This window comes from Dendrobates tinctorius, unplaced genomic scaffold (genome assembly GCF_039654945.1).
Source record: "Dendrobates tinctorius isolate UK_male_01 unplaced genomic scaffold, ASM3965494v1 ptg000442l, whole genome shotgun sequence".
NCBI classification, from domain to species: domain Eukaryota; kingdom Metazoa; phylum Chordata; class Amphibia; order Anura; family Dendrobatidae; genus Dendrobates; species Dendrobates tinctorius.
This window is the reverse complement of record NW_027362105.1, coordinates 362-28,315: the sequence shown is the minus strand read 5'-3', so window position 1 is coordinate 28,315 and position 27,954 is coordinate 362. Positions and strand designations below refer to the sequence as shown.

Genomic DNA, 27,954 nt, shown 5'->3' with positions numbered 1-27,954 from the left:
AGTAATTACATGGAATGTTTATTAAAAAAAAAACAATGTATAAAATTGGCAGTGATTGTTAGAAAAGTAGAAAGAACAGGGGAGGTGCAGGGAATGGGAAGGTGACGGGCAAAGTGTCTGGGGTTCGGTCACTCAGAGTCCTGCTCATCTTTCACCAGCAGCTTCTTTCCTTTCTTGGGCTTGATATCATCACGACATTTCCTGCACTTTAAGGTCCTGCAGAAGAAAAGATGGGAGGAAGGTCTCCTGGTCACCACATATGACCACAAGTGACAGACAGGAAAGTGACTGCCCATACAGGAGAAGGGAAGACACTACCCACACTCAGGAGCACTGCACACCCAGCACATAGGACCATGTGTGACACCAGACAGGGAAGTGACTGCCCATACAGGAGAAGGGAAGACACTACCCACACTCAGGAGCACTGCACACCCAGCACATAGGACCATGTGTGACATCAGACAGGGAAGTGACTGCCCATACAGGAGAAGGGAAGACACTACCCACACTAAGGAGCACGGCACATCCAGCACATAGGACCATGTGTGACACCAGACAGGGAAGTGACTGCCCATATAGGAGAAGGGAAGACACTACCCACACTCAGGAGCACTGCACACCCAGCACATAGGACCATGTGTGACACCAGACAGGGAAGTGACTGCCCATACAGGAGAAGGGAAGACACTACCCACACTAAGGAGCACGGCACATCCAGCACATAGGACCATGTGTGACATCAGACAGGGAAGTGACTGCCCATACAGGAGAAGGGAAGACACTACCCACACTCAGGAGCACTGCACACCCAGCACATAGGACCATGTGTGACACCAGACAGGGAAGTGACTGCCCATACAGGAGAAGGGAAGACACTACCCACACTAAGGAGCACGGCACATCCAGCACATAGGACCATGTGTGACACCAGACAGGGAAGTGACTGCCCATATAGGAGAAGGGAAGACACTACCCACACTCAGGAGCACTGCACACCCAGCACATAGGACCATGTGTGACACCAGACAGGGAAGTGACTGCCCATACAGGAGAAGGGAAGACACTACCCACACTAAGGAGCACGGCACATCCAGCACATAGGACCATGTGTGACACCAGACAGGGAAGTGACTGCCCATACAGGAGAAGGGAAGACACTACCCACACTAAGGAGCACGGCACATCCAGCACATAGGACCATGTGTGACACCAGACAGGGAAGTGACTGCCCATACAGGAGAAGGGAAGACACTACCCACACTAAGGAGCACGGCACATCCAGCACATAGGACCATGTGTGACACCAGACAGGGAAGTGACTGCCCATACAGGAGAAGGGAAGACACTACCCACACTCAGGAGCACTGCACACCCAGCACATAGGACCATGTGTGACATCAGACAGGGAAGTGACTGCCCATACAGGAGAAGGGAAGACACTACCCACACTAAGGAGCACGGCACATCCAGCACATAGGACCATGTGTGACATCAGACAGGGAAGTGACTGCCCATACAGGAGAAGGGAAGACACTACCCACACTAAGGAGCACTGCACACCCAGCACATAGGACCATGTGTGACATCAGACAGGGAAGTGACTGCCCATACAGGAGAAGGGAAGACACTACCCACACTAAGGAGCACGGCACATCCAGCACATAGGACCATGTGTGACATCAGACAGGGAAGTGACTGCCCATACAGGAGAAGTGAAGGCACTACCCACACTCAGGAGCACTGCACATCCAGCACATAGGACCATGTGTGACATCAGACAGGGAAGTGACTGCCCATATAGGAGAAGGGAAGGCATTACCCACACTCAGGAGCACTGCACACCCAGCACATAGGACCATGTGTGACACCAGACAGGGAAGTGACTGCCCATATAGGAGAAGGGAAGGCATTACCCACACTCAGGAGCACTGCACACCCAACACATAGGACCATGTGTGATATGAGACAGGGAAGTGACTGCCCATATAGGAGAAGGGAAGGCATTACCCACACTCAAGAGCACTGCACACCCAGCACATAGGACCATGTGTGATATGAGACAGGGAAGTGACTGCCCATATAGGAGAAGGGAAGACACTACCCACACTCAAGAGCACTGCACACCCAGCACATAGGACCATGTGTGACACCAGACAGGGAAGTGACTGCCCATACAGGAGAAGGGAAGACACTACCCACACTAAGGAGCACTGTACACCCAGCACATAGGACCATGTGTGACACCAGACAGGGAAGTGACTGCCCATATATGAGAAGGGAAGGCATTACCCACACTCAGGAGCACTGCACACCCAGCACATAGGACCATGTGTGACACCAGACAGGGAAGTGACTGCCCATATAGAAGAAGGGAAGACACTACCCACACTCAGGAGCACTGTACACCCAGCACATAGGACCATGTGTGACACCAGACAGGGAAGTGACTGCCCATATAGAAGAAGGGAAGACACTACCCACACTCAGGAGCACTGTACACCCAGCACATAGGACCATGTGTGACACCAGACAGGGAAGTGACTGCCCATATAGGAGAAGGGAAGGCGCTACCCACACTCAGGAGCACTGCACACCCAGCACATAGGACCATGTGTGACATCAGACAGGGAAGTGACTGCCCATATAGGAGAAGGGAAGGCATTACCCACAATCAGGAGCACTGCACACCCAGCACATACGACCATGTGTGACACCAGACAGGGAAGTGACTGCCCATACAGGAGAAGGGAAGACACTACCCACACTAAGGAGCACTGCACATCCAGCACATAGGACCATGTGTGACATCAGACAGGGAAGTGACTGCCCATATAGGAGAAGGGAAGGCATTACCCACACTCAGGGGCACTGTACACCCAGCACATAGGACCATGTGTGACACCAGACAGGGAAGTGACTGCCCATATAGGAGAAGGGAAGGCATTACCCACACTGAGGAGCACTGCACACCCAGCACATAGGACCATGTGTGACACCAGACAGGGAAGTGACTGCCCATATAGAAGAAGGGAAGACACTACCCACACTCAGGAGCACTGCACACCCAGCACATAGGACCATGTGTGACATCAGACAGGGAAGTGACTGCCCATATAGAAGGGAAGGCATTACCCACACTCAGGAGCACTGTAGACCCAGCACATAGGACCATGTGTGACATCAGACAGGGAAGTGACTGCCCATATAGAAGAAGGGAAGACACTACCCACACTCAGGAGCACTGCACACCCAGCACATAGGACCATGTGTGACATCAGACAGGGAAGTGACTGCCCATATAGAAGGGAAGGCATTACCCACACTCAGGGGCACTGTACACCCAGCACATAGGACCATGTGTGACATCAGACAGGGAAGTGACTGCCCATATAGGAGAAGGGAAGGCATTACCCACACTGAGGAGCACTGCACACCCAGCACATAGGACCATGTGTGACATCAGACAGGGAAGTGACTGCCCATATAGAAGGGAAGGCATTACCCACACTCAGGAGCACTGTACACCCAGCACATAGGACCATGTGTGACACCAGACAGGGAAGTGACTGCCCATATAGGAGAAGGGAAGGCGCTACACCACACTCAGGAGCACTGTACACCCAGCACATAGGACCATGTGTGACATCAGACAGGGAGTGACTGCCCATATAGAAGGGAAGGCACTACCCACACTCAGGAGCACTGCACATCCAGCACATAGGACCATGTGTGACACCAGACAGGGAAGTGACTGCCCATATAGGAGAAGGGAAGGCACTACCCACACTCAGGAGCACTGCACATCCAGCACATAGGACCATGTGTGACATCAGACAGGGAAGTGACTGCCCATATAGAAGGGAAGACACTACCCACACTCAGGAGCACTGCACACCCAGCACATAGGACCATGTGTGATATCAGACAGGGAAGTGACTGCCCATATAGGAGAAGGGAAGGCATTACCCACACTCAGGAGCACTGCACACCCAGCACATAGGACCATGTGTGACGACAGGGAAGTGACTGCCTATACAGGAGAAGGGAAGGCATTACCCACACTCAGGAGCACTGCACACCCAGCACATAGGACCATGTGTGACATCAGACAGGGAAGTGACTGCCTATACAGGAGAAGGGAAGTCATTACCCACACTCAGGAGCACTGCACACCCAGCACATAGGACCATGTGTGACACCAGACAGGGAAGTGACTGCCCATATAGGAGAAGGGAAGACACTACCCACACTCAGGAGCACTGCACACCCAGCACATAGGACCATGTGTGACACCAGACAGGGAAGTGACTGCCTATATAGGAGAAGGGAAGGCATTACCCACACTCAGGAGCACTGCACACCCAGCACATAGGACCATGTGTGACACCAGACAGGGAAGTGACTGCCCATATAGAAGAAGGGAAGACACTACCCACACTCAGGAGCACTGCACACCCAGCACATAGGACCATGTGTGACACCAGACAGGGAAGTGACTGCCTATATAGGAGAAGGGAAGGCATTACCCACACTCAGGAGCACTGCACACCCAGCACATAGGACCATGTGTGACACCAGACAGGGAAGTGACTGCCCATATAGGAGAAGGGAAGACATTACCCACACTCAGGAGCACTGCACACCCAGCACATAGGACCATGTGTGACATCAGACAGGGAAGTGACTGCCCATATAGAAGGGAAGGCACTACCCACACTCAGGAGCACTGCACACCCAGCACATAGGACCATGTGTGACACCAGACAGGGAAGTGACTGCCCATATAGGAGAAGGGAAGACATTACCCACACTCAGGAGCACTGCACACCCAGCACATAGGACCATGTGTGACATCAGACAGGGAAGTGACTGCCCATATAGAAGGGAAGGCACTACCCACACTCAGGAGCACTGCACACCCAGCACATAGGACCATGTGTGACACCAGACAGGGAAGTGACTGCCCATATAGGAGAAGGGAAGACATTACCCACACTCAGGAGCACTGCACACCCAGCACATAGGACCATGTGTGACACCAGACAGGGAAGTGACTGCCCATATAGGAGAAGGGAAGACATTACCCACACTCAGGAGCACTGCACACCCAGCACATAGGACCATGTGTGACACCAGACAGGGAAGTGACTGCCCATATAGGAGAAGGGAAGGCATTACCCACACTCAGGAGCACTGCACACCCAGCACATAGGACCATGTGTGACACCAGACAGGGAAGTGACTGCCCATATAGGAGAAGGGAAGGCATTACCCACACTCAGGAGCACTGCACACCCAGCACATAGGACCATGTGTGACACCAGACAGGGAAGTGACTGCCCATATAGGAGAAGGGAAGGCATTACCCACACTCAGGAGCACTGCACACCCAGCACATAGGACCATGTGTGACACCAGACAGGGAAGTGACTGCCCATATAGGAGAAGGGAAGGCATTACCCACACTCAGGAGCACTGCACACCCAGCACATAGGACCATGTGTGACACCAGACAGGGAAGTGACTGCCCATATAGGAGAAGGGAAGGCACTACCCACACTCAGGAGCACTGCACACCCAGCACATAGGACCATGTGTGACACCAGACAGGGAAGTGACTGCCCATATAGGAGAAGGGAAGGCATTACCCACACTCAGGAGCACTGCACATCCAGCACATAGGACCATGTGTGACATCAGACAGGGAAGTGACTGCCCATATAGGAGAAGGGAAGGCACTACCCACACTCAGGAGCACTGCACACCCAGCACATAGGACCATGTGTGACACCAGACAGGGAAGTGACTGCCCATATAGGAGAAGGGAAGACACTACCCACACTCAGGAGCACTGCACACCCAGCACATAGGACCATGTGTGACACCAGACAGGGAAGTGACTGCCCATATAGGAGAAGGGAAGGCATTACCCACACTCAGGAGCACTGCACACCCAGCACATAGGACCATGTGTGACACCAGACAGGGAAGTGACTGCCCATATAGGAGAAGGGAAGACACTACCCACACTCAGGAGCACTGCACACCCAGCACATAGGACCATGTGTGACACCAGACAGGGAAGTGACTGCCCATATAGGAGAAGGGAAGGCATTACCCACACTCAGGAGCACTGAACACCCAGCACATAGGACCATGTGTGACACCAGACAGGGAAGTGACTGCCCATATAGGAGAAGGGAAGGCATTACCCACACTCAGGAGCACTGCACACCCAGCACATAGGACCATGTGTGACACCAGACAGGGAAGTGACTGCCCATATAGGAGAAGGGAAGACACTACCCACACTCAGGAGCACTGCACACCCAGCACATAGGACCATGTGTGACATCAGACAGGGAAGTGACTGCCCATATAGGAGAAGGGAAGGCATTACCCACACTCAGGAGCACTGCACACCCAGCACATAGGACCATGTGTGACATCAGACAGGGAAGTGACTGCCCATATAGGAGAAGGGAAGGCACTACCCACACTCAGGAGCACTGCACACCCAGCACATAGGACCATGTGTGACACCAGACAGGGAAGTGACTGCCCATATAGGAGAAGGGAAGACACTACCCACACTCAGGAGCACTGCACACCCAGCACATAGGACCATGTGTGACACCAGACAGGGAAGTGACTGCCCATATAGGAGAAGGGAAGGCATTACCCACACTCAGGAGCACTGCACACCCAGCACATAGGACCATGTGTGACACCAGACAGGGAAGTGACTGCCCATATAGAAGAAGGGAAGGCACTACCCACACTCAGGAGCACTGCACACCCAGCACATAGGACCATGTGTGACACCAGACAGGGAAGTGACTGCCTATATAGGAGAAGGGAAGGCATTACCCACACTCAGGAGCACTGCACACCCAGCACATAGGACCATGTGTGACACCAGACAGGGAAGTGACTGCCTATATAGGAGAAGGGAAGGCATTACCCACACTCAGGAGCACTGCACACCCAGCACATAGGACCATGTGTGACACCAGACAGGGAAGTGACTGCCCATATAGAAGAAGGGAAGACACTACCCACACTCAGGAGCACTGCACACCCAGCACATAGGACCATGTGTGACACCAGACAGGGAAGTGACTGCCCATATAGGAGAAGGGAAGGCATTACCCACACTCAGGAGCACTGCACACCCAGCACATAGGACCATGTGTGACACCAGACAGGGAAGTGACTGCCTATATAGGAGAAGGGAAGGCATTACCCACACTCAGGAGCACTGCACACCCAGCACATAGGACCATGTGTGACACCAGACAGGGAAGTGACTGCCCATATAGAAGAAGGGAAGACACTACCCACACTCAGGAGCACTGCACACCCAGCACATAGGACCATGTGTGACACCAGACAGGGAAGTGACTGCCTATATAGGAGAAGGGAAGGCATTACCCACACTCAGGAGCACTGCACACCCAGCACATAGGACCATGTGTGACACCAGACAGGGAAGTGACTGCCCATATAGGAGAAGGGAAGACATTACCCACACTCAGGAGCACTGCACACCCAGCACATAGGACCATGTGTGACATCAGACAGGGAAGTGACTGCCCATATAGAAGGGAAGGCACTACCCACACTCAGGAGCACTGCACACCCAGCACATAGGACCATGTGTGACACCAGACAGGGAAGTGACTGCCCATATAGGAGAAGGGAAGGCATTACCCACACTCAGGAGCACTGCACACCCAGCACATAGGACCATGTGTGACACCAGACAGGGAAGTGACTGCCCATATAGGAGAAGGGAAGGCACTACCCACACTCAGGAGCACTGCACACCCAGCACATAGGACCATGTGTGACACCAGACAGGGAAGTGACTGCCCATATAGGAGAAGGGAAGGCATTACCCACACTCAGGAGCACTGCACACCCAGCACATAGGACCATGTGTGACATCAGACAGGGAAGTGACTGCCCATATAGGAGAAGGGAAGACACTACCCACACTCAGGAGCACTGCACACCCAGCACATAGGACCATGTGTGACATCAGACAGGGAAGTGACTGCCCATATAGGAGAAGGGAAGGCACTACCCACACTCAGGAGCACTGCACACCCAGCACATAGGACCATGTGTGACACCAGACAGGGAAGTGACTGCCCATATAGGAGAAGGGAAGGCACTACCCACACTCAGGAGCACTGCACACCCAGCACATAGGACCATGTGTGACACCAGACAGGGAAGTGACTGCCCATATAGGAGAAGGGAAGGCACTACCCACACTCAGGAGCACTGCACACCCAGCACATAGGACCATGTGTGACATCAGACAGGGAAGTGACTGCCCATATAGGAGAAGGGAAGGCACTACCCACACTCAGGAGCACTGCACACCCAGTACAAGATTCACTGCCTACAGCTGATCGCTGACTCGGGACCTGATTGTGCGATCCCCATGTAAACCAGTTAGCTTGATCAACCATCTGCTGATAACCCTGGTGTGTACATAGGGTTCATAATGTTACTAGCCAGCAGAGTGGGTGGTATGTGTGTGCGCGCAGGTCCCCCTAACTTAACCCTTTTACCCCCAAGGGTGGTTTGCACGTTCATGACCGGGCCAATTCTTACACTTCTGACCCCCGTCCCTTTATGAGGTGATAACTCTGGAGTTTCCATGGATCCCGGTGATTCTGACATTGTTTTCTCGTGACATATTGTACTTCATGTTAGTGGGAACATTTCATTCATATAACTTGCGTGAAAAAATGGAAATTTGGAGATAATTTTGCAAATTTCACAATTTTCCAACTTTGAATTTTTATGCCCTTAAATCACAGAGATACGGCGCACAAGTAGTTAATAAGTCACATTTCCCACATGTTTACTTTACATCAGAACAATTTTGGAGCCAAAAATTTTTTTTGTTAGGAAGTTATAAGGGTTAAAAGTTGACCAGCGATTTCTCATTTTTTCACCATTTTATTTTTAGGACCACATCACATTTGAAGCCACTTTGAGGGGTCTATATGATAGAATGGTGTCACTTTTGGGTATTTTCTAAAAACTGCACCCCTCAAGGTGCTCAAAACCACCTTCAAGAGGTTTATTAACCCTTTAGGTGCGTCACAGGAATTTTTTGAATGTTTATAAGAAAACGAACATTTAACTTTTTTTCACCAAGAAATTACTTCAGGTTCAATTTTTTTTTATTTTACCAAGAGTAACAGGAGAAATTGGACTGGAAAAGATATTGTGCAATTTGTCCTCAGTAGGCTGATACCTGATATGTGGGGGGAACCACTGTTTCGGCGCATGGCAGAGCTCGGAAGGGAAGGAGCGCCGTTTGACTTTTTCAATGCAAAATTGGCTGGAATTCAGATCGGACGCCATGTCACGTTTGGAGACCCCTGATGTACCTATACAATGGAAACACCTCCAACAAATGACACCATTTTGGAAACTAGGCTCCAAAGGAACTTATCTAGATGTGTGGTGAGCACTTTAACCCCCAAGGGCTTCACAGAAGTTTATAATGTACAGCCGTACAATTAAAAAAATCATTTTCTTCCACAAAAATGATCTTTTCACCCCCAATTTTATTCTCACAAGGGTAACAGGACCCCAAAAGTTATTGTGCCATTTGTCCCGAGTAAACTGATAGCCAATATGTGGGGGTAAACCACTGTTTGGGCGCATGGCAGAGCTTGGAATGGAAGGAGCACCATTTTACTTTTTGAACGCTGAATTGGCTGGAATTGAGATCAGACGCCATGTTGCATTTGGAGAGCACCTGATGTGCCCAAACAGTGGAAACTACCCCAATTATAACTCCACCCCCAACATACCCCTAACTCTAGTGGGTAAATAATTTTATTATTTTTCCCTAACTAAGGGGGTGATAACGGGGGGTTTGATTTACTATTTATGGCGGTTTTTATGTTTGGCAGCTGTCGCACGCTAAAAGACGCTTTTTATTGTAAAAATAGTTTTTGCTTCACCACATATTGTGAGCTATAATTTTTCCGTATTTTGACCCACCGAGTCATGTGAGGTCTTATTTTTTGCGGGATGAGTTGACGTTTTTATTGGTACCATTTTCGGGCACGTGACATTTTTTGATCGCTTTTATTCTGATTTTTGGGACGCAGAATGAACAAAAACCAGTGTTTCATGAATTTCTTTTGGGGGGGGTGCGTTTACACCGTTCCGCGTGCGGTAAAATTGATAAAGCTGTTTTATTCTTCGGGTCAGTACGGTTACAGCAATACCTCATTTATGTCGTTTTGTGTTTTGGCGCTTTTATACAATAAAAACAATTTTATAGAAAAATTATTTTTGCATTGCTTTATTCTGCGAGCTATAACTTATTTTTTCGCTGATGACGCTGTATGGCAGCTCGTTGTTTGCAGGACAAGATGAGTTTTCAGCAGTACCATGGTTATTTATATCCGTCTTTTTGATCACGTGTTATTGCACTTTTTGCTTGGCGGTATGATGATAAAAAAAAAAAAAAAAAAAGGCAAAAAACAATGCTTTAAGGGTTCACTAAAGGGGTTAACTAGTGGGACAGTTTTATAGGGCGGGCCGTTAGGATGCGGCGATACTAAAATGTGAATTTTTTTTGTTTTTTTACAAAAAAAGAATTAGGGAATATTTTTGTTTTATTTATTTAGTAATTTTTTTAATAATATTTTTACACTTTTTTCACTTCATTACTTTGTCCCAGGGTGGGACATTACTATATAGTGTCAGATCGCTGATCTGACAGTTTGCCCAGCGCTGTGTCATAGCAGCGATCTGACAGGCACTGCAGGAGGCGCTCAGCAGGCACTGAGAAGTCACCTCCCTGCAGGACCCGGAAGGCCCCCGCGGCCATATTGGATCCTGCAGGGAGGAGGCCGCTGGAACAGTGCGATCACATTGTTCTGAGGGTCTCAGGGAAGCACGGCAGGAGCCCCCTCCCTGCGCGATTCTTCCCTGTGCCCCCGGTACACTGCGAGCATGTTTGATCGCAGTGTGCCAGGGGTTAATGTCCCTGGGGGTGGTCCGTGACCGCTCCTGGCACTTAGTGCCGAGTGTCAGCTGTAATAATCAGCTGACACCCTGCTGCGATCAGCTCTGCTTCCCCCCGTGAGCGCAGCTGATCGCTGACGTACTATCCCGTCCATGGGCATAGGGGCCCAGGGCACCTGGATGGGATAGTACATCATATGGCAGAAAGGGGTTAATATTGCTTCTAAGTGAATGGGCATCCGGCAGCCAATTCAGAAGGTTTCTAGGTCCTGCACGATACACTGACAGCTGTACGTGGCCACTGGATGGCAGTATTAGATGTACGTGGCCACTGGATGGCAGCACTGCTGCTGTCTAGTCTCTATATGGGGTGGAGACCATCACGGCTGTTATAACCTGAAATGTAACAGACATCTTCACAGCAAACCACAAATACTGGATTTTGGGCTCTTGCACTTACAGCTTCTGCTGATCGACCTTATCCTGTTTCTCCAGGGCATCATTGATCTTCATCAGCATCTCATAGCGCTCACGTCCTTTCACCTACAGAGACAGAGGGGTCAGGAGCGTGGCAAATAATCAGGAGCAAGAGCAGCATGTACACATGACGCTACCTGCATTGTGAACACCTCCTCCTCCTCAGCGGGAGGCTTCTTCTTGAGGAGAACAGGATCCTGGATCGGGGAGCTGGGAAGAGCTGAAGTCAGTAAAAGCAATGAGTCAGTCAGGTTTGAGCCCCCCTAGCCCAGCTGGCGGGGTGTTACTTCTGGGCATTACTTTTTGTGAACGTTAGCAGGTTTCCTTGTCTTACGTGACTTCTCTGGTAACTGTAGATAAGGATTTCTAACAAGCTCAGCATATTCCATATACTCTTTTCTGCAAACGCAATGTTCCAACACCCTTTCGGCTTTGCTATTTAAACTCTTAAGAATATGTATTGAGTTAGACAGAGGACTCCTCACATCTTGTGTGGTCGTCATTCTCTCTCCATGCCGGCATGTCCAATAAAGAAGCATCTTACTTATTCAGGTCTGGACGATTTCTAATTGGAAGACTGAAACTCCCTTGACAGGCACCGTGCCAGGAATATGTCAGGCTTCAGAACCCCCGCTGGCACCGTGCCAGGAATATGTCAGGCTTCAGAACCCCCGCTGGCACCGTGCCAGGAATATGTCAGGCTTCAGAACCCCCGCTGGCACCGTGCCAGGAATATGTCAGGCTTCAGAACCCCCGCTGGCACCGTGCCAGGAATATGTCAGGCTTCAGAACCCCCGCTGGCACCGTGCCAGGAATATGTCAGGCTTCAGAACCCCCGCTGGCACAGTGCCAGGAATATGTCAGGCTTCAGAACCCCCGCTGGCACCGTGCCAGGAATGTCAGGCTTCAGAACCCCCGCTGGCACCGTGCCAGGAATATGTCAGGCTTCAGAACCCCCGCTGGCACAGTGCCAGGAATATGTCAGGCTTCAGAACCCCCGCTGGCACCGTGCCAGGAATGTCAGGCTTCAGAACCCCCGCTGGCACCGTGCCAGGAATATGTCAGGCATCACTGCCCTCCTAGCCCAGCCTGCACAGTGTGCAGAATACTTAAGGCAGCACTGTACCCCCAGCCCATCTACCTCGTTTTCCACCAGTTTTCAGCTCCCTCTTCTTTTGGAAGTTTTCCTCTTCAGTCCTGCGATCCCGCCCAGGACAGGCACAGACTCGAACCTCAAAGCATCGACGTCCCAGAAGTACACCCCTAAAAAACAAATTCTGAGGAGGTCAGACCACTTCACAAGAGGGTGGGCGTGTACAGCTGGTGATGATCAACCCCAAGAAATGGAAAAATTGGGAGAAAAAAAAAGCATTGCCTACACCGGGAGGAGGGAGCAAGGAAAGGCAAAAGGGGCGGGAAGGGGGGGCCCCAAAGGAAAGTCAAAAGGGGCGGGGGGGGGGGAGGAAAGGAGCGGGGGCCCCAAGGAAAGGCAAAAAGGAGCACGGGGAGGGGGGGCCCCAAAGGAAAGGCAAAAGGAGCGGGAGGGGGGGCCCCAAAGGAAAGGCAAAAGGAGCAGAGGGGGGGCCCCAAAGGAAAGGCAAAAGGAGCAGAGGGGGGGCCCCAAAGGAAAGGCAAAAGGAGCAGAGGGGGGGCCCCAAAGGAAAGGCAAAAGGAGCGCGGGGGGGGGGTACCAAGGAAAGGCAAAAAGGAGCACGGGGAGGAGGGAACCAAGGAAAGGCAAAAGGAGCAGAGGGGGGGCCCCAAAGGAAAGGCAAAAGGAGCAGAGGGGGGGCCCCAAAGGAAAGGCAAAAGGAGCAGAGGGGGGGCCCCAAAGGAAAGGCAAAAGGAGCGCGGGGGGGGGGGGTACCAAGGAAAGGCAAAAAGGAGCACGGGGAGGAGGGAACCAAGGAAAGGCAAAAGGAGCAGAGGGGGGGCCCCAAAGGAAAGGCAAAAGGAGCAGAGGGGGGGCCCCAAAGGAAAGGCAAAAGGAGCAGAGGGGGGGCCCCAAAAGGAAAGGCAAAAGGAGCAGAGGGGGGGCCCCAAAAGGAAAGGCAAAAGGAGCAGAGAGGGGGCCCCAAAGGAAAGGCAAAAGGAGCAGAGGGGGGGCCCCAAAGGAAAGGCAAAAGGAGCAGAGGGGGGGCCCCAAAGGAAAGGCAAAAGGAGCAGAGGGGGGGCCCCAAAGGAAAGGCAAAAGGAGCAGAGGGGGGGCCCCAAAGGAAAGGCAAAAGGAGCAGAGGGGGGGCCCCAAAGGAAAGGCAAAAGGAGCGCGGGGGGGGGTACCAAGGAAAGGCAAAAAGGAGCACGGGGAGGAGGGAACCAAGGAAAGGCAAAAGGAGCGGGAGGGCGGCCACCAAGGAAGGGCAAAAGGAGCGGGAGGGCAAGGAAAGGGGAGATGGGGGCTGTTGAGGGAGGGGGGTACAGGGAAAGAGGGTAGTGATGGGAGTTGAAGCGGAGGCCTCGTATGCCCGGTATGCAGTACCGGCTGCTTACTGTTTGGTCTCCAGAGTGATGATGGTCATGATGGGGCGACGGTTCATTCCACCCATGCAGGAGCTGTTGCACATGTAGTTCAGGAGGAGAACGGTGCACTCTGAGCCCACCTGAGGCGAGAAAGTGGCAGGTCAGTGAGGAGCAACAGGGCCATGACCTGCGGAGAAGATGCAGCCAGTCCTTACCTGTGGCTCCTCATACGGCACACAGACATTGTGACGACCATTGGAGTCCTCAGCGTAATAAGCCTGAACATTGCCCTCCACGCGAATCAGGTGACTCCTGGGGGCAGAATCTGGGAGGGGAAGAAGCAGCCGCAAACATGGCTCCTCAGTCCATATACCAGTGGGACCATCACATGCTCAACCACACCCACAGCATGAAGACCCCCATACACAGGGAGAGTATTCACCACACACCTATACCACAGCACGAAGACCCCCATACACAGGGAGAGTACCCACCACACACCTATACCACAGCATGAAGACCCCCATACACAGGGAGAGTATTCACCACACACCTATACCACAGCACGAAGACCGCAATACACAGGGAGAGTACCCACCACACACCTATACCACAGCATGAAGACCCCCATACACAGGGAGAGTATTCACCACACACCTATACCACAGCACGAAGACCCCCATACACAGGGAGAGTACCCACCACACACCTATACCACAGCATGAAGACCGCAATACACAGGGAGAGTATCCACCACACACCTATACCACAGCATGAAGACCCCCACACACAGGGAGAGTACCCACCACACACCTATACCACAGCACGAAGACCCCCATACACAGGGAGAGTATTCACCACACACCTATACCACAGCACGAAGACCCCCATACACAGGGAGAGTATTCACCACACACCTATACCACAGCATGAAGACCCCAATACACAGGGAGAGTACCCACCACACACCTATACCACAGCATGAAGACCCCCACACACAGGGAGAGTACCCACCACACACCTATACCACAGCATGAAGACCCCAATACACAGGGAGAGTACCCACCACACACCTATACCACAGCATGAAGACCCCAATACACAGGGAGAGTATCCACCACACACCTATACCACAGCATGAAGACCCCCACACACAGGGAGAGTACCCACCACACACCTATACCACAGCATGAAGACCCCAATACACAGGGAGAGTATTCACCACACACCTATACCACAGCACGAAGACCCCCATACACAGGGAGAGTATTCACCACACACCTATACCACAGCATGAAGACCCCAATACACAGGGAGAGTATCCACCACACACCTATACCACAGCATGAAGACCCCCACACACAGGGAGAGTACCCACCACACACCTATACCACAGCATGAAGACCCCAATACACAGGGAGAGTATTCACCACACACCTATACCACAGCACGAAGACCCCCATACACAGGGAGAGTATTCACCACACACCTATACCACAGCACGAAGACCCCCATACACAGGGAGAGTATCCACCACACACCTATACCACAGCATGAAACCCCCATACACAGGGAGAGTATTCACCACACACCTATACCACAGCACGAAGACCCCCATACACAGGGAGAGTATCCACCACACACCTATACCACAGCACGAAGACCCCAATACACAGGGAGAGTATTCACCACACACCTATACCACAGCATGAAACCCCCACACACAGGGAGAGTACCCACCACACACCTATACCACAGCACGAAGACCCCCATACACAGGGAGAGTATCCACCACACACCTATACCACAGCATGAAGACCCCCACACACAGGGAGAGTATCCACCACACACCTATACCACAGCATGAAGACCCCCACACACAGGGAGAGTATTCACCACACACATACCACAGCATGAAGACCCCCATACACAGGGAGAGTATCCACCACACACCTATACCACAGCACGAAGACCCCCATACACAGGGAGAGTATTCACCACACACCTATACCACAGCATGAAGACCCCCACACACAGGGAGAGTATCCACCACACACCTATACCACAGCATGAAGACCCCCATACACAGGGAGAGTATTCACCACACACCTATACCACAGCATGAAGACCCCCATACACAGGGAGAGTACCCACCACACACCTATACCACAGCATGAAGACCCCCATACACAGGGAGAGTATTCACCACACACCTATACCACAGCACGAAGACCCCCACACACAGGGAGAGTATCCACCACACACCTATACCACAGCACGAAGACCCCCACACACAGGGAGAGTATTCACCACACACCTATACCACAGCATGAAGACCCCCATACACAGGGAGAGTATTCACCACACACCTATACCACAGCATGAAGACCCCCATACACAGGGAGAGTATTCACCACACACCTATACCACAGCACTAAGACCCCAATACACAGGGAGAGTACCCACCACACACCTATACCACAGCACTAAGACCCCAATACACAGGGAGAGTACCCACCACACACCTATACCACAGCAAGAAGACCCCCATACACAGGGAGAGTATTCACCACACACCTATACCACAGCACGAAGACCCCCATACACAGGGAGAGTATCCACCACACACCTATACCACAGCATGAAGACCCCCATACACAGGGAGAGTACCCACCACACACCTATACCACAGCACGAAGACCCCCATACACAGGGAGAGTATTCACCACACACCTATACCACAGCATGAAGACCCCCATACACAGGGAGAGTATCCACCACACACCTATACCACAGCATGAAGACCCCAATACACAGGGAGAGTATCCACCACACACCTATACCACAGCACGAAGACCCCCATACACAGGGAGAGTATTCACCACACACCTATACCACAGCACGAAGACCCCCATACACAGGGAGAGTATTTACCACACACCTATACCATAGAATCATAGAATCATAGAATCATAGAATCGTAGAGTTGGAAGGGACCTCCTGGGCCATCTGGTCCAACCCCCTGCTCAAAGCAGGATTCGCTAAATCATCCCAGTCAGATGTCTGTCCAGCCTCTGTTTGAAGACTTCCATTGAAGGAGAACTCACCACTTCTCGTGGCAGCCTGTTCCACTCATTGATCACTCTAACTGTCAAAAAGTTTTTTCTAATATCTAATCTGTGTCTCCTCCCATTCAGTTTCATCCCATTGCTTCTAGTCTTTCCTTGTGCAAATGAGAATAAAGTTGATCCTTCTACAATGTGACAGCCCTTTAGATATTTGTAGACAGCTATTAAGTCTCCTCTCAGTCTTCTCTTTTGCAAACTAAACATTCCCAAATCCTGCAACCTTTCCTCATAAGACAGGGTTTGCAGACCGGTCACCATTCTGGTCGCTCTTTTCTGAACTTGCTCCAGTTTGTTGATGTCTTTTTTAAAATGTGGTGCCCAAAACTGGACACAATATTCCAGATGAGGTCTGACCAAAGAGGAGTAGAGGGAAATAATGACTTCACGTGATCTAGACTGTATGCTTCTGTTAATACATCCTAGAATTGCATTTGCCTTTTTTGCTGCTGCATCACACTGTTGACTCATATTCAGTCTGTGATCTATTAGTATACCCAAGTCTTTTTCACATGTGCTGTCACTTAGCCCTATTCCTCCCATTCTATATATGCTTTTTCCATTTTTATTGCCCAGATGTAGTACTTTGCATTTCTCCCTGTTAAAAACCATTCTGTTAGTTGCTGCCCACTTCTCCAGTTTATTTAAATCTTTTTGAATCCTCTCTCTCTCTTCTCTAGTATTAGCTATCCCTCCTAGCTTTGTGTCATCAGCAAATTTAATCAGTTTACCCTCAATTCCTTCATCTAAATCGTTGATAAAGATGTTGAACAATACAGGACCCAGGACAGAGCCCTGTGGTACCCCACTTGAGACATTCTTCCAACTGGATGTGCAGCCATTTACGACCACTCTTTGGGTCCGATCACTAAGCCAGTTATGAATCCACCTAACAGTTGCCTTGTCCATTCCATACTTAATCATTTTTTCAATAAGGATTGTATGAGAGACTTTGTCAAATGCTTTGCTGAAGTCAAGATATACTATATCTACAGCATTTCCTTGATCCACCCAATCAGTGATACCGTCATAGAAGGAAATTAAGTTAGTCTGACATGACTTATTAGTTACAAACCCATGCTGACTCTGTTTAATCACTTCATTCTTATCCAGGTATTGACATACATGTTGTTTAATAATTTGTTCAAAGATCTTTCCTGGTATAGAAGTCAGACTCACTGGCCTATAGTTACCTGGGTCCACCTTCTTCCCCTTTTTGAAGATAGGAACAACATTTGCTCTTCTCCAGTCTTCTGGCACTTCTCCTGTTCTCCAAGAATTTTCAAAGATTATAGAGAGGGGTTCAAAAATTTCTTCTGCTATCTCCTTCAGCACTCTGGGGTGTAATTCATCTGGACCTGGAGACTTGAATTCATTTAGGCTAGCTAAGTGTTTCCTCACTATCTTTCTGTTTATAGATATCCTGGATTCTTCTATTCCCTTAATAGGACAGTGAATAACAGTTGATGTTACATTTCCTTTCTGAGAGAAAACAGATGCAAAATAGGAATTTAAAAGTTCAGCCTTCTCAACATCCTGTCTTACCATTTCATCATTTTCATCCTGTAAAAATCCTATAGCATCTTTGACTTTTCTTTTACTTTTGACATATCCCCAAAATCCTTTATTATTGCTTTTGACATCTCTTGCAAGCCTCAATTCATTTTCAGCTTTAGCTAATCTGATTTGTGCCCTGCAGGTTCTGCAGACAGCATTATATTCTTCTTTAGATATGCCTCCCTCTTTCCATTTTATAAACATTTTTTTCTTCCTTTTTAGCATGTGCTTAAGTTCTGTGTTCATCCATCCTGGTTTCCTTAACTGCTTCCTATTCTTCCCTCTTTTCGGAATTGTTAACAACTGTGCTTTGAGAATTTCATTTTTCAAGATTTCCCATCCTTCCTGGACATTTTTGTCTTTAAGGATATCCAGCCATTGGATCCCTCCAATTCTCTTTCTGAATCCCTTAAAATCTGCCTTTCTGAAATCTAACCTTGACGTCTGAGTCTTCACAGGTCTTCCGCCTCTAGTTATCCAAAATTCTAAAATAGCATGGTCGCTACCTCCTAGGGTCCCAGCCACTTTTACCTCCTCAACCATTTCCTCCCTGTTTATAAGGATTAGATCCAAGGTAGCAGTTCCCCTTGTTTTCTCCTTTACCTTTTGGAAGATAAAGTTGTCAGCAAGAGAGGATAAGAATTTCCTTGACCTGTTAGTTTTGCCTGAGAGAGATTCCCAACAAATGTCTGGATAGTTGAAATCTCCCATGACTACTATGTCATATTTTTTGGAGAACTTGGCCATTTGATGCATAAAGAGTTCATCCATAGCTTCAGCTTGCACAGGCGGCCTGTAGTAAATGCCTACAATGGTGTCCTTTCCATTGTTCTGTCCTTGTATTCTTACCCAAACAGTTTCCACAGAACTCCCAGTCTCTGAAGCTTCAATCTCTGTGCAGATATACGCGTTTCTAACATACAATGCGACACCCCCTCCTCGTTTATCAAGTCTGTTTCTTGCAAATAAGTTGTATCCTTCTAGTCTTGTATTCCAATCATGTGTATTGTCCCACCAAGTTTCAGTGATTCCAATGACATCATATTTCTGTTCCTGTGTTAGTAGTTCCAATTCTCCTTGTTTGTTGCCCATGCTTTGTGCATTAGTATAGAAACATTTTAGTTTGTGATTGGTTTCTCTTTCGCCAATATTTTTATTAATTAGATTCTTTCGTCTTTGTTCTTCCTTTCCACTTCTAATAGAAGAGTTCTCAATAGCATTTGTCAGGTGTATGGCTTTTTCTGGTCTTTTGCTTCCCTTCCCATGTTGTTCTAGTTTAAAGCTCTCCTTACAAGTGTAGCAAGGCGACTTCCAAATACATGCTTTCCAGTCTTCGTAAGGTGCACCCCATCTCTAGCAAGTAGTCCATCGTATAAGTAGTTCACTCCGTGATCCAGGAATCCAAATCGTTGCTGACGGCACCATCGACGTAGCCAGTTGTTCACCTGCAGAATCTTATTCCACCTCCTTGTTCCATGGCCATCCACTGGGAGGATGGAAGAGAAGACCACCTGCGCTCCCAGTTCTTTCACTTTCTTGCCTAAGTCTTCAAAGTCTCTGCAGATGGTTTCCAGGTCGTTTCTTGCAGTGTCATTTGTCCCCACATGTAGTAGCAGGAATGGGTAGTCATCTGTAGGTCTGAAGAGTCCTGATATCCTGTCAGACACATCTTTAATTTTTGCACCTGGAAGACAACACATTTCTCTTGAAGTTATATCCGGTCTGCAGATAGCGGCCTCAGTTCCTCTCAACAGGGAATCCCCCATGACCACCACTCTCCGTTTCTTCTTCACAACATTTTTCTTTCTCCATCCAGGAGGACTCTGAAGGCGTACAAGGTTGCTGCTTGTTGGCAAAGTCTTATCCTGATGTATTTCTTCATTGTTTTCCTGCGTGAGAGCCTGGTACTGGTTTCTGAGCAGTATGGGTGCTGACTGCCTCCTGATCCTCCTGCTTCTCTGGGTCACATGTCTCCATTCCTCTGTTTCTTCAGGTGCACTTCGAATTTCTTCTCTTTCTGTAACATGAAGAGATAATTCTGCTCTGTCCAAGAACTCTTCACCTTCCTTAATGATCTTCAACGTAGCTAACCTCTCTTCGAGATTTTGCAACTTTTCCTCCAACAGGGTCACAAGTTTGCATTTGTGGCATGTGAAGTTTGGCTTTTCCACTGGTAAGTCTGTGAACATGTAGCAAGAAATGCAGCTCACCAAATGGCTCCTGGCCTCTTCCATCTTGAGATTTCTTAAAAACGATGAAAGATGAGCCCAAATTCGCGCGCCGATAGGCGCGCGGTTTTTCCGATTTCCTCTTTTCAGCTGCAACGGCCAAAACCCAGTGATCGTTGAGCTCGCGGAGACTCTTCACTTATCCCAGAAGGCACTGGGAATATGCAAATGATCTCCTCAAGACTCTTCCCCTGGTTTTCCGATTTCCTCTTTTCAGCTGCAACGGCCAAAACCAGTGATCGTTGAGCTCGCGGAGACTCTTCACTTATCCCAGAAGGCACTGGGAATATGCAAATGATCTCCTCAAGACTCTTCCCCTGGTTTTCCGATTTCCTCTTTTCAGCTGCAACGGCCAAAACCAGTGATCGTTGAGCTCGCGGAGACTCTTCACTTATCCCAGAAGGCACTGGGAATATGCAAATGATCTCCTCAAGACTCTTCCCCTGGTTTTCCGATTTCCTCTTTTCAGCTGCAACGGCCAAAACCCAGTGATCGTTGAGCTCGCGGAGACTCTTCACTTATCCCAGAAGGCACTGGGAATATGCAAATGATCTCCTCAAGACTCTTCCCCTGGTTTTCCGATTTCCTCTTTTCAGCTGCAACGGCCAAAACCAGTGATCGTTGAGCTCGCGGAGACTCTTCACTTATCCCAGAAGGCACTGGGAATATGCAAATGATCTCCTCAAGACTCTTCCCCTGGTTTTCCGATTTCCTCTTTTCAGCTGCAACGGCCAAAACCCAGTGATCGTTGAGCTCGCGGAGACTCTTCACTTATCCCAGAAGGCACTGGGAATATGCAAATGATCTCCTCAAGACTCTTCCCCTGGTTTTCCGATTTCCTCTTTTCAGCTGCAACGGCCAAAACCCAGTGATCGTTGAGCTCGCGGAGACTCTTCACTTATCCCAGAAGGCACTGGGAATATGCAAATGATCTCCTCAAGACTCTTCCCCTGGTTTTCCGATTTCCTCTTTTCAGCTGCAACGGCCAAAACCCAGTGATCGTTGAGCTCGCGGAGACTCTTCACTTATCCCAGAAGGCACTGGGAATATGCAAATGATCTCCTCAAGACTCTTCCCCTGGTTTTCCGATTTCCTCTTTTCAGCTGCAACGGCCAAAACCCAGTGATCGTTGAGCTCGCGGAGACTCTTCACTTATCCCAGAAGGCACTGGGAATATGCAAATGATCTCCTCAAGACTCTTCCCCTGGTTTTCCGATTTCCTCTTTTCAGCTGCAACGGCCAAAACCAGTGATCGTTGAGCTCGCGGAGACTCTTCACTTATCCCAGAAGGCACTGGGAATATGCAAATGATCTCCTCAAGACTCTTCCCCTGGTTTTCCGATTTCCTCTTTTCAGCTGCAACGGCCAAAACCCAGTGATCGTTGAGCTCGCGGAGACTCTTCACTTATCCCAGAAGGCACTGGGAATATGCAAATGATCTCCTCAAGACTCTTCCCCTGGTTTTCCGATTTCCTCTTTTCAGCTGCAACGGCCAAAACCCAGTGATCGTTGAGCTCGCGGAGACTCTTCACTTATCCCAGAAGGCACTGGGAATATGCAAATGATCTCCTCAAGACTCTTCCCCTGGTTTTCCGATTTCCTCTTTTCAGCTGCAACGGCCAAAACCCAGTGATCGTTGAGCTCGCGGAGACTCTTCACTTATCCCAGAAGGCACTGGGAATATGCAAATGATCTCCTCAAGACTCTTCCCCTGGTTTTCCGATTTCCTCTTTTCAGCTGCAACGGCCAAAACCCAGTGATCGTTGAGCTCGCGGAGACTCTTCACTTATCCCAGAAGGCACTGGGAATATGCAAATGATCTCCTCAAGACTCTTCCCCTGGTTTTCCGATTTCCTCTTTTCAGCTGCAACGGCCAAAACCAGTGATCGTTGAGCTCGCGGAGACTCTTCACTTATCCCAGAAGGCACTGGGAATATGCAAATGATCTCCTCAAGACTCTTCCCCTGGTTTTCCGATTTCCTCTTTTCAGCTGCAACGGCCAAAACCCAGTGATCGTTGAGCTCGCGGAGACTCTTCACTTATCCCAGAAGGCACTGGGAATATGCAAATGATCTCCTCAAGACTCTTCCCCTGGTTTGCCACAGCACGAAGACCCCCATACACAGGGAGAGTACCCACCACACACCTATACCACAGCACGAAGACCCCCATACACAGGGAGAGTACCCACCACACACCTATACCACAGCACGAAGACCCCCATACACAGGGAGAGTACCCACCACACACCTATACCACAGCATGAAGACCCCAATACACAGGGAGAGTACCCACCACACACCTATACCACAGCACGAAGACCCCCATACACAGGGAGAGTACCCACCACACACCTATACCACAGCACGAAGACCCCCATACACAGGCAGAGTATTCACCACACACCTATACCACAGCACGAAGACCCCAATAGACAGGGAGAGTATTCACCACACACCTATACCACAGCACGAAGACCCCAATACACAGGCAGAGTATTCACCACACACCTATACCACAGCATGAAGACCCCCATACACAGGGAGAGTACCCACCACACACCTATACCACAGCACGAAGACCCCCATACACAGGGAGAGTACCCACCACACACCTATACCACAGCACGAAGACCCCAATACACAGGGAGAGTATTCACCACACACCTATACCACAGCATGAAGACCCCCATACACAGGGAGAGGACCCCCGCACTCACCGTCTCCGGCCTCCACGCTCCGCTCGTGGTGCGGGCACCGTCTCACCACCTCGGCCACATGTTCGGACTTCTTGTACACGGCCATGGCGCGGATGGCGGCGCCTTCGGGGGGCGGGTTCTGCATCCCGATCATGACCGGACAGGTCTTGCCCGACTGGCAGAAGAGCTTGTTCAGGTCTGGAGAGTACTGGAAGGACAGGGGACGGAGTGAGGGTCTGTGTGTGCGCGCGAGGGTCTGTGTGTGGGAGGAGCTGTGCACCCACTAGTCCGGGCATGTCTCCCTCACACTCACCGTGCAGGTCACAGACTTGGCCGTCCCGTTCTGCTGGAACTCCAGCTGTAAGCCGTGCTGCCCGGGGTAATCCTCAGTGGAGGGCACGGCGGAGCTGGGGACCGGGGCAAACGTGCTGCTCACCCCGCCCTCCTGTAAGGCCCCTGGCATCATGGGGGGCAGCGGGAACCCGAAGTCCTGGAAGAGAGAACTGATGAGACTGAAGCAGCAGCTGCCGGACGGTGACACCCACCCACACCCAGCACAGAAGGGAGGACCCCAGCCCCAAACACACGGGGCACTCACCATAAACGCCGCACTGTACGGCACCTCCGGGAGGTCAGCGGGTGGCAGCCTGGAAGACAGAAGGGGCATGACGGCGGAACCTGGCAGAGACAACACCCCGACGCACGACACCTGGGTGTACTCTACATGTATGGACACATGTACGTAAGCCCCCCCCCCCACACACGTGTACTCCTCTCCCACACACAAATACGCACGTGTAACCCTCCCCCACAAATACGCACGTGTGTATCTTTCCGCGCACACACGTGTGTAACCCTCCTAGCGCGCGCACACACGTGTGTAACCCTCCCAGCGCGCATGCACACACACACACACACGTGTGTGACCCTCCCCCCACACACGCAGCTCCAGGAAACTCTAGTGTAAAACTAGCCTAAACCTCCCCGCGCACACAAGTGTAAAGCACACGTGCAACCCTCCCCCCCCCATATACACACACACAACCCCCCCCCCATATACACACACACACACACACACACACCTCCCCCCATATACACACACACACAACCCCCCCCCCCCCCATATACACAAACACACACACCCCTCCCCCACCAGGGTTGTGGAGTCGGAGCTCATTTTGGTGGAGTCGGTATAAAATGGACCGACTCCGACAATATATAATAAATTGGGTGCAGTAATTCAATGCAGGATGTGCTGAATATTTTCTCATAGGAATTTGGGAAAGTTATGAAATGTCCTATAAATGGCTGTTCTATTCCTGATCTAAGGCTACATTCACACTCAGCGTTTTTCCTGCGTTTTTTGAGGATACGTTTTTCAGTTGCAAAAGTTGATCATCTTTTTAAAAAACTGCATCACCTGAAAGGTTTTTGAGCTCATAGATAATGTTTTCAATAGCAAAAGCAGATTAGGAATCTATATATCCATTTATCCATATCTGTCTATCCAAATCGTATCTGTACCAAAAAGAATGAAAGCTGGGTAGCACACAGACTAACACTTTTTTTTTTTTTAAGCACCAGTCAGGTACACCTCATAGCTGCCCAAAAGGACGCCCAGGACAGGCATTGCTTGTCTTCAGTAACATCAATATCAATTGATAGTTGGAATAAATAGACTGCATTCATCACCACATCTTAAGGTGCAGGCTTTATTTTCAAGTGTAGGGGTGTGCAGTATGAGGTTCTGCAGCAGCTGAGGTGTGCAGTATGAGATTCTGCCCCCCCCCCCCAGGTTTGATCCTGGCTACGCCCATATATATATATATATACACACACACACACAACTGTTAAGAGGAGACTTTGTGCAGCCGGCCTTCATGGTAAAATAGCTGCTAGGAAACCACTGCTAAGGACAGGCCACAAGCAGAAGAGACTTGTTTGGGCAAAAGAACACAAGGAATGGACATTAGACCAGTGGAAATCTGTGCTTTGGTCTGATGAGTCCAATTTTGAGATCTTTGTGCGACGCAGAAAAGGTGAACGGATGGACTCTACATGCCTGGTTCCCACCGTGAAGCATGGAGGAGGAGGTGTGATGGTGGGGGGGGCTTTGCTGGTGACACTGTTGGGGATTTATTCAAAATTGAAGGCATACTGAACCAGCATGGCTACCACAGCATCTTGCAGCGGCATGCTATTCCGTCCGGTTTGCGTTTAGTTGGACCATCATTTATTTTTCAACAGGACAATGACCCCAAACCCACCTCCAGGCTGTGTAAGGGCTATCTGACCAAGAAGGAGAGTGATGGGGTGCTACGCCAGATGACCTGGCCTCCACAGTCACCAGACCTGAACCCAATCGAGATGGTTTGGGGTGAGCTGGACCGCAGAGTGAAGGCAAAAGGGCCAACAAGTGCTAAGCATCTCTGGGAACTCCTTCAACACTGTTGGAAGACCATTTCCGGTGACTACCTCTTGAAGCTCATCAAAAGAATGCCAAGAGTGTGCAAAGCAGTAATCAAAGCAAAAGGTGGCTACTCTGAAGAACCTAGAATATAAGACATATTTTTAGTTGTTTCTCACTTTAATTCTATAATTCCACATGTGGTAATTCATAGTTTTGAGGCCTTCAGAGTGAATCTACAATTTTCATAGTCATGAAAATAAAGAAAACTCTGTGAATGAGGTGTGTCCAAACTTTTGGTCTGTACTGTGTATATGTAATCGATATTATACAGTGTATTACATGTTTACAATTTATTAGTTTTTTGTTCTAAAGTTGTATTCCAATAAACAGATATTCTGTTCTGTCTAAACGTCTTGATTATTGTAACAAAGCAATGATTCAATGTCTGGTGTTCACTTAAATATAAGCAATATATGTGTGGGAGTCGCAGGTTTGGCTTACCGACTCCACAGCCCTCCCCCCATACACACACGGGCAGAGTCACAGCCACCCGACTACACAGCTCTGACTCACACACCACACTACATCACTGTGCCAAGCTGTAATATCGCACACACGGCTCTGCTGCACGATGGCAGCCATACTGTCTGCACAGTGGACAATCACTATGGCTGACGCGACTCACAGGCTCCAGAGGTCCTCGAAGGTCTCCTGACTGAGCGGAGGCTCCATCCCTCCATCACTCAGCGGCTCCATGGGGGCAGATCACTGTGGAGGGGGAAAATTGAGGTCACAGCAGACTAGAGGCGCAGGGGGGAGGGGGGGGGAGCACCGACAGTCGGCGCAGGGGGGAGGGGGGGGGGGAGCACCGACAGTCGGCGCAGGGGGGAGGGGGGGGGGGGAGCGCCGACAGTCGGCGCAGGGGGGGAGGGGGGGGGGGAGCACCGACAGTCGGCGCAGGGGGGGAGGGGGGGGGGGAGCACCGACAGTCGGCGCAGGGGGGAGGGGGGGGGGGAGCACCGACAGTCGGCGCAGGGGGGTGGGGGGGGGGAGCACCGACAGTCGGCGCAGGGGGGAGGGGGGGGGAGCACCGACAGTCGGCGCAGGGGGGAGGGGGGGGGAGCACCGACAGTCGGCGCAGGGGGGAGGGGGGGGGGGAGCACCGACAGTCGGCGCAGGGGGGAGGGGGGGGGGGGAGCGCCGACAGTCGGCGCAGGGGGGAGGGGGGGGGGGAGAGCACCGACAGTCGGCGCAGGGGGGAGGGGGGGAGGGGGAGCACCGACAGTCGGCGCAGGGGGGAGGGGGGGGGGAGCACCGACAGTCGGCGCAGGGGGAGGGGGGGGGGAGCACCGACAGTCGGCGCAGGGGGGAGGGGGGGGGGAGCACCGACAGTCGGCGCAGGGGGGAGGGGGGGGGGTGAGCACCGACAGTCGGCGCAGGGGGGAGGGGGGGGGGAGCACCGACAGTCGGCGGCAGGGGGGAGGGGGGGGGAGCACCGACAGTCGGGCGCAGGGGGGGGAGGGGGGGGGGGGAGCACCGACAGTCGGCGCAGGGGGGAGGGGGGGGGGAGCACCGACAGTCGGCGCAGGGAGGGAGGGGGGGGGAGCACCGACAGTCGGCGCAGTGGGGAGGGGGGGGGGAGCACCGACAGTCGGCGCAGGGGGGAGGGGGGGGGGGGGAGCACCGACAGTCGGCGCAGGGGGAGGGCACCGACAGTCGGCGCAGTGGGGAGGGGGGGGGGGGGGGGAGCACCGACAGTCGGCGCAGGGGGGAGGGGGGGGAGCACCGACAGTCGGTGCTGGGGAGGGGGGTCAGAGTTCTCACCAGTATTCCTTTGCTGCTGTTCTCGCTGCTCCTTTCCTCGTGTTGGGAATTTCCCAGATCCCGACACGCTTTGCGCTGTTTCCGCCCACATTAATAGACAGCTAGGAACATTTCCGGCAGCTGGAACGCAAACAGAGAGGATCACTTCCGGGTCACGTT

The 27,954-nt window shown here is 51.0% G+C and overlaps 1 protein-coding gene across 1 annotated transcript; it reads right to left on the bottom strand.

The window, feature by feature from the left end:
• Window positions 1-2: 2 nt before the first annotated feature.
• TP53 (tumor protein p53) lies at window positions 3-27,954 on the bottom strand. Its single transcript, XM_073564265.1, has 11 exons — window positions 27,796-27,954; window positions 26,657-26,739; window positions 24,160-24,208; window positions 23,875-24,051; window positions 23,583-23,769; window positions 14,169-14,278; window positions 13,984-14,093; window positions 12,635-12,756; window positions 11,631-11,713; window positions 11,477-11,559; window positions 3-216 (listed from the first exon to the last, which is right to left on the bottom strand). The coding sequence occupies exons 2-11, from the start codon at window positions 26,725-26,727 to the stop codon at window positions 129-131; spliced, it is 1,080 nt and encodes a 359-aa protein (XP_073420366.1). The 5' UTR covers window positions 26,728-26,739; window positions 27,796-27,954; the 3' UTR covers window positions 3-128.

Excerpts from the sequence above, each read along its gene's own strand:
- TP53 (XM_073564265.1), bottom strand. The coding sequence starts at position 26,727 with ATGGAGCCGCTGAGTGATGGAGGGATGGAGCCTCCGCTCAGTCAGGAG. Across the intron at positions 14,279-23,582 it reads GAGCGTGGAGGCCGGAGACG|ATTCTGCCCCCAGGAGTCAC; the intron begins GTGAGTGCGGGG and ends TTCCCCTCCCAG. Across the intron at positions 11,560-11,630 it reads AGGAGGTGTTCACAATGCAG|GTGAAAGGACGTGAGCGCTA; the intron begins GTAGCGTCATGT and ends CTGTCTCTGTAG.